This window comes from Egretta garzetta, unplaced genomic scaffold (genome assembly GCF_000687185.1).
Source record: "Egretta garzetta isolate BGI_Z169 unplaced genomic scaffold, ASM68718v1 scaffold383, whole genome shotgun sequence".
Taxonomy (NCBI): Eukaryota; Metazoa; Chordata; class Aves; order Pelecaniformes; family Ardeidae; genus Egretta; species Egretta garzetta.
The window spans coordinates 1,638,658-1,645,262 of record NW_009259100.1 but is presented as its reverse complement, the minus strand read 5'-3'; the positions used below and the strand labels follow the sequence as shown (position 1 = coordinate 1,645,262).

The window sequence follows — 6,605 nt, the reverse complement described above, 5'->3', positions numbered from 1 at the left end:
CAGGAATGGGCTTCCACGGGGAAGGACCTCTGGGGCGTCCTACCAACCTGCCCCAAAGTTCGACAGATCCAGCACTTTGCAAGACTGGAGGCCCTGGCGGTCCAGACTCCTTCACTGTTCTTGGAAACAATATGCCTTCGGTTTTCACTGATCCAGAGCTGCAGGAGGTGATTCGTCCTGGAGCCACGGGAATACCTGAGTTTGACCTGTCCAGGATTATCCCGTCGGAGAAGCCCAGCCAGACACTACAGTATTTCCCTCGTGGGGAGGTGCCAGGTCGCAAGCAGCCGCAGGGACCTGGGCCTGGGTTTTCCCACATGCAGGGGATGATAGGAGAGCAGACCCCAAGGATGGGACTAACATTGCCTGGCATGGGGGGCCCCGGGCCAGTGGGAACTCCAGATATCCCTCTTGGGACGGCTCCGTCTATGCCAGGTCATAACCCAATGAGACCGCCTGCCTTCCTGCAGCAAGGCATGATGGGGCCGCACCACCGCATGATGTCACCAGCACAAACGGCAATGCCTGGCCAGCCCGCGCTAATGAGTAACCCCGTGGCCGCTGTGGGCATGATCCCAGGCAAGGACCGAGCCCCCGCGGGGCTGTACAGCCACCCGGGCCCTGTAGGGTCACCTGGTATGATGATGTCAATGCAGGGCATGATGGGACCCCAACAAAACATCATGATTCCCCCCCAGATGAGGCCCCGAGGTATGGCTGCTGATGTTGGCATGGGAGGATTTAGCCAAGGCCCTGGAAACCCAGGGAACATGATGTTTTAAGCTGCTACCATAAGACTGGATGTTCTGATCCTTGTCAAGATGAGATTCCAAGTCCTGAGCGCTTTTTTGGGAGCTTCAGGAGTACAGTTTGGCCATGCAATAGGTGAAAAGAGACCAGAGGACGCTTTGGGAAATCTCGAATGTATGGAATTACCTGAAAAAAAAAATTATTCATTTTAACAGGTTGTTTTTTTTTTAAGATTTATTTTTTAAAAATTATTTTTGTGGACTTGGGTATCCCGTGATGGCACCTGCTTTGAGAATCTGTAGCTGTATTTTGAGAATTGCCATTTGTCACAAGTTGCACCATTCTCTGTATGTTTACGTCCTTCGGACTGGCTTCTCCCAGGACTCTCGGTTATTTTTGGGGTTTTTTGTGTACTGTACTATATTGTAAAAGGGATTTTAGCAGAGACTTTAGTCTTCGGGGTGAGAGGAGAATGGGATTCTAGGCTGTTTACTTTAGGTGGAGAATCCATCTTCAGAACTTCGGACTATTTTCCTTCAACTCCAATGTATAGAAAAACCAAACTACGACCTCAGAGCAGAGTATTAATGAAAAGCACAAAAAGGAACTTAAGTTCAGTGAGGGGAATCTTTTAAAAGAAATAAATAATAAGTTAAGGACATATTTTTCAAATTATGGCGTGCTGTCCAGCACCTTCTGTCTCTCCCTCCCACTCCTTATTAAATAGGCTTCTCTCTCTCCGTCCCCCTTCTGTCTCCTCCTATGGCAGCTGCAATACATTGTGTTATTTTGGGGAGTAAATCTAGGAGAGCCTCTCCTCGTGTGGGGACTCTTCCCACTTTTAGGAAGGGGCTGGACTTGGACACTGTTACATCCTACAGTAGTCTCTCTCACTGTTTCCTATTCTCCTTTTCTTAGAAACCCCAAGTGATTTTATTAATGTGGGAGTGGAACAGACACTAAAAGTTATCCAGGATTTTTTTTGTGGTTATTTTTTTTTTTTTCCTCCCCAGCGTAAAACGTTCTGTGTAACCTCCATTAAATTTGGTACAAAACCACTCGCCAGGGCTGTGGTGTCAGAAAAATAAAATATATTGTTTCTTACAAAAATGAACTGTCTTCTTTACCCAGTCCAGTTGTTTCTATGTATGTCAGATGGCTGGCCAGGTGACTGTTTGCTCTTCCTTATGATTACAGCCATCCTAGAGGCCAGGTGGAGTAAGCTTTGGCAGCTCCTAAAAGTCTGGTCTGTAGGCAGCTGCATGTTCCTTGCAAGGCGCTTCTGTTTGCTTAATCCTGAACTGAGCTTGTTTTTCCTCGAAATGAGTGAGGTCTTATTTCAGAATGCCCCAGGGACGATAGTTACAGTCTTTCTACCTCAATTTGTTGAGCGTCAAGGAATAGATGAAACTTGTTGTCTCCGTCACTTCCTTCTGGTGAGTGTTTGCAGCACTACAAGGTACGTGGTTTTGAGCTTTCCTTAAGCTGCAGCATGAGTGCTGGAGTCCAGCCCTGTGTGGGGCACTGGGGTTGTGTCCCCTCCTGGGGGCTTTTGAATTGGGTAGGGTCTCTGACTGCCAGCCCTCAGAGGCTGAGCTAGTGGTGAACAGATGAACTTAAATAACAGAGGTGAGAGAGAAATCATCAGTGAGCAGATTTTTATCAAGACAACCCTGCTGGGTAAATTGTTGCTTTGCTGCACTTCTCATTGATCTCTTCCTAATCCCCTGTCTTTTCAAACTTGCCTTTTGAGAGGATTTCAGTAAGAAGGGTTTATGGTTTTGCCTATGAGGAGTGAAAGACTGAATACTGAAACTTGGATTGGGAGTTGAGCCCCGCTTCTGGAGAAGACCAGGATGAGGCAGATGTAGATCTGTAGGGCAGGGTGTGGGCTCTGTGGTTGCTCTCTGGTCCCCCAGCACTGTGTATGGAGCGTGTAATCTACGTTCTTCCTTCCACTTACTGTTACTTGAAATTATTTCGATGAGTAGTTTCCTCAAAGGGCTGGCTATTAGTGTGAAACTTCATGTGGAGAATGGGTGTCTTTAATATGCTTATGTGTGAGAGTTTTTCAGAGTGAACTGAGCCTTAACAGGCAGAAAAAGAAATGCTGTGAGTGGCCGGCTTACCAAAGTTTTGTTGCTGGTGTTACAAAATGAGTGAAGCCATGCGCCATTGGAGGCATGCAAGCCTCAGAGCCTTCTGTTGCCTGCTTCCAAATTCACCTTTGTGCTGTCATGCAAATTTACAATGATTTTGGGTGAGGATTACTCTTTTGACAAAGTGTAGGATGCTATGTTGTGGTGCTTCCCTCTAACAAGACAAGCAGCGAAGCACGGGCTTGTCAAGATTTTAGAAAGAGCTGACAATGACACAGTAAGTGTTATTTCTGTAGAGCGGAGTTACCTCTTCTTTAAATGGTTGCACAGCTCCCTTTTGAGGACCTTGCACGGGAATTGTCACAGTGCAACCTTTTTAAGTGTTGCTACTTCTGCCACAGCTCCTGACTGTTTTTACTATGTTGAACAAAGCAAACTTCTTGATTGACACAGAAATACCCTGGAGGTTTTTTTTTTTTAACAGCCTTTCTCTGTGCCTCCTGTGCCTGTTGAATATTTTGAATAGCAAAGGATTTGAGGTGACTGTGACTTACTCTAAAAAAAAAAAAAAATTAGCATTGGGGATTCACTGTTTCAAAGCCACTTGAGAGTGAAAGGATACATTTTAAAGATGTTGGATAATTAAAGTTCCTTCTGTGTCCTTCTAACTTAAGATGGTGGCATTTGGTATCTTAATGAGATTTTTTTTTATACAGAAAATGCAGAAGTCATGGATTCTTCTGAGTCCACTTAGGTGCACTTAACCTCAGTGGTGTTGCCTGGTTTGCACCAGCTGATGGACAAGAGATGCTGATGCCTTAGCTGGCTCCGGTCAGAAAAATGACTCGGTCAATGTAGACTGAACTTCTTTGTTTTGCTCTGATTCTACTTCTCCCCCTTTTGCTTTGCAAATGATAAAGCTTTTCTTAGCTGCCAGCCTTGCAAATTCACCTTGGGATCTGTAAGTCAGGCTCTGTTCTCTCCTGCTTATTTATAATCGATAGTAACTGTGACTCAGCTCTGGTAGTCATGGTGCAGTTGAAGATGGAAAGTGGGGTTGCCATTTTTAGTTTTCTTTTTTTCCCCTCCTCCTCCTTTTTTTTTTTTTTTTTTTTTTTTTTTAAAACTTTCAAATCATCCTCCTCCACCTTTGTTTGAAAGAATGAAATAGACTTTATTCATGCATGCTTGGCTGCTCTTCCTCTCTAGTAACATGGGAGGAAACAGTCTGCTGTTCAAATTATCTCATCCCAGATGGCTGTGCAGCCGGAGTGTGGAGAGACTTAAAAGGTAAACCCAGCAGATGGTGAACTTCTGAAACGCAAAGTAATGTGCCTGCTAAATCAAAAGTTTAAAATATTTGAAATCTGTTTGTTTTAAAGTAGTAGACTGTTGCAAACAGGTCATCTGTGAAGTACGCTGGCAGTTTTAAGCACCGTCCAAATAAACTCGAGCTTTGTACCTGTATCATGGGCTAGCTCATCTAACCAAAGAACATGACAAGCAAGTAGCCTGCCTGACGAGTTTAGTCCCTGACCTCCTAGTGGTATCTCATGGGTAACGTCTCAGAAGGTAGACCCCTGTATGTGGAGACCTGATCTGCATCAGCCTTGGTTGGGATTTGAATGCTGGTGGTGCTTCTGGTACACAGCACATGTATCCTGATTTGGAGTAGATGTGGGTGCCTAACTCTTCCTGAGGGTGTGAATACTAAACACACTTCTTAGACTGTTGGAACGCGGCATTTATTGTGCCAGAGTGTTGGGGCTATTACAAATATGGTATACGTGGGGAATAATTTTGCAGTGCTCGATATGCTGACTGTCTACTACACTGGATTTCATTCTGGTGGCAGAAAAGGCTGGTGGTGCTCTTCTGCGCTCATGATGGTGAATGCTTTCCTTGTGCAGCTTTGGCAGGCTGCTGGTTGAAACCTGTTCTCTATTTTGATATTTCTCGAGGAGAAATGATCCTTGTTTGATAAAGGCCTGTATTTAGTAGAGCGCACTTCACTGTATCAATTCAGGAGTAATTCTTAACCTAAAAAAGGTAAGTTGTCTTGCATATGTGCTGTGTCATCTTTCTGGCGAGGTGACCTCTAATTGAATGATTTTTCAGTTTTTAGCTAGTCCACATACTTGCTAATAATTTCCGTTAATGCTGTTTGTTTTGGTAGATATGTAACACCTAGCTTTATTGTGTTCTTTCTGCTTAAGGTTAAAGCGCGTTATCAGGAATGTTCTTCAGGCCTTAAGAAGACCCAAACTGCTGGCTTTCTTATGTTGGGTTTATTGACAAATGTACCAAGCTCACTCTCCTCTTGATCTCCTTTTGACTTTCAACCAGTAAACCTTTTGTGCTGAGAGGTGTAGGTCCTCATGACTCATTATGTGCTCAGGTTTTAAGCTTATGATTTTTTTTGTTTGAATTGGAGCAGGAGGCAGGAAAATGATGCTGTTTTTTCTGGGATGCTGGAAACTTTAAAAGAGGATGTTTTACACGAGGAGAAAAGAAAACCTAAATTTGACATCTTTCCTGCCACTTACCTACTATACTAACATTGCCTTAAATGAAACATACTATATGAGGATAGGTTTGTAATGCAAAATGAAAAACAAGTCTTTCAGGTTTCAGTTGACCAACCTGCGTTAACTGCATTGGACTAAAATAGCAAGGGAGGCAGACTACCTTGGGTTAGCAGCTCCAGCTCAAGTTTGAGGGAACCTGAGGTTGTTGAACACATTAGCTGTTCATGTCAGCAGTTCTATTAACAGCCCAGGGTAAGAAAGTTTTGGATTTCTTTTCCTGTCCCCTGGGATTTGTGTCTTTCCCAGTTCTTGCGAAGAGTCGGCCTATTGGTGTAAATGCACTGGTTCCTTGGGAAACTGTTGATTTCTAGAAACTTTTGTTCCATGTTTTCAGAAATGGCTCAGCTCTTCCATGCTGTGTTTGCAGTTCGGTGCTTCCCACTTACCTGTGTCCTTTGGTCCTAAAAACTCTTCCACTGTCCCACCGATCCTCATCTGAAATCATTATTTATGCTAGCTATGGTCAGGAAAAACTCCTCCTCCATACTGTGGGCCTTGACTACCATGGAGTTGCTCAGTGGGGCGAGACCAGTGTGTGTCCCAACCGCTTCCACACTGAGAGGAAGGGGAAGGCTGGAGCAGGGCACAGAGGGCACTGCAGGAAACCTTGTAAGAGGCCACGATAAAGTAACCTGTCGTCAGTGGAGGCTTCTTCCTAGCCACTGCCAAGAAGCTGGCCTGTTTTTCTGAGGTCTTCTGCTGTTACTGGAATGTACGTTACCCTGCCTAGAGTGATATGATTATTTTAATGGTGTGAATGCAGTGCCCTTTAACAATCTTACGTGCACCAGGATAGCTCACGCTGCTGAGGTCTGTGGGTCTTGACCGTGTTGCAGTTTTTAACCTGCTTGCTGGTCAGTTTTGCTGGGAGATGCTCCTCCCTCTTGCTTAGGAGAAGGTATGTGAATTCCTCCCTTGTCTACTGGTATGGCCAAAGCTGCTGATTCTGTTCCCTGACACCCCTTTCCCAAGCAGCCCCTGCCTCACAAATAACTAGTGATCGTGTGCCTAATGTTTCCATCGCTGCTTTCTGAATACTTTATACCGTGCGTAAGAGAGAGCTTGATTAGAGCAGAACGCACTGTTCTTAAGCAAGGGTAGGCCATTGATTTTTATATAATGGCATTATGTTTTTAGGCTCTATAAAAACTTGGCAGAAAATAACAAT

At 44.6% G+C, this 6,605-nt stretch overlaps 1 protein-coding gene across 1 annotated transcript in view; it reads left to right on the top strand.

Moving 5' to 3' along the window:
- The window catches only part of BCL9 (BCL9 transcription coactivator), an 11,359-nt gene extending 10,577 nt beyond the window's left edge, over positions 1–782 (top strand). The window contains exon 9 of the mRNA XM_009635206.2: positions 1–782. Coding sequence (XP_009633501.1) covers positions 1–782 — 782 coding nt within the window.
- The last annotated feature ends 5,823 nt before the right edge of the window (positions 783–6,605 follow it).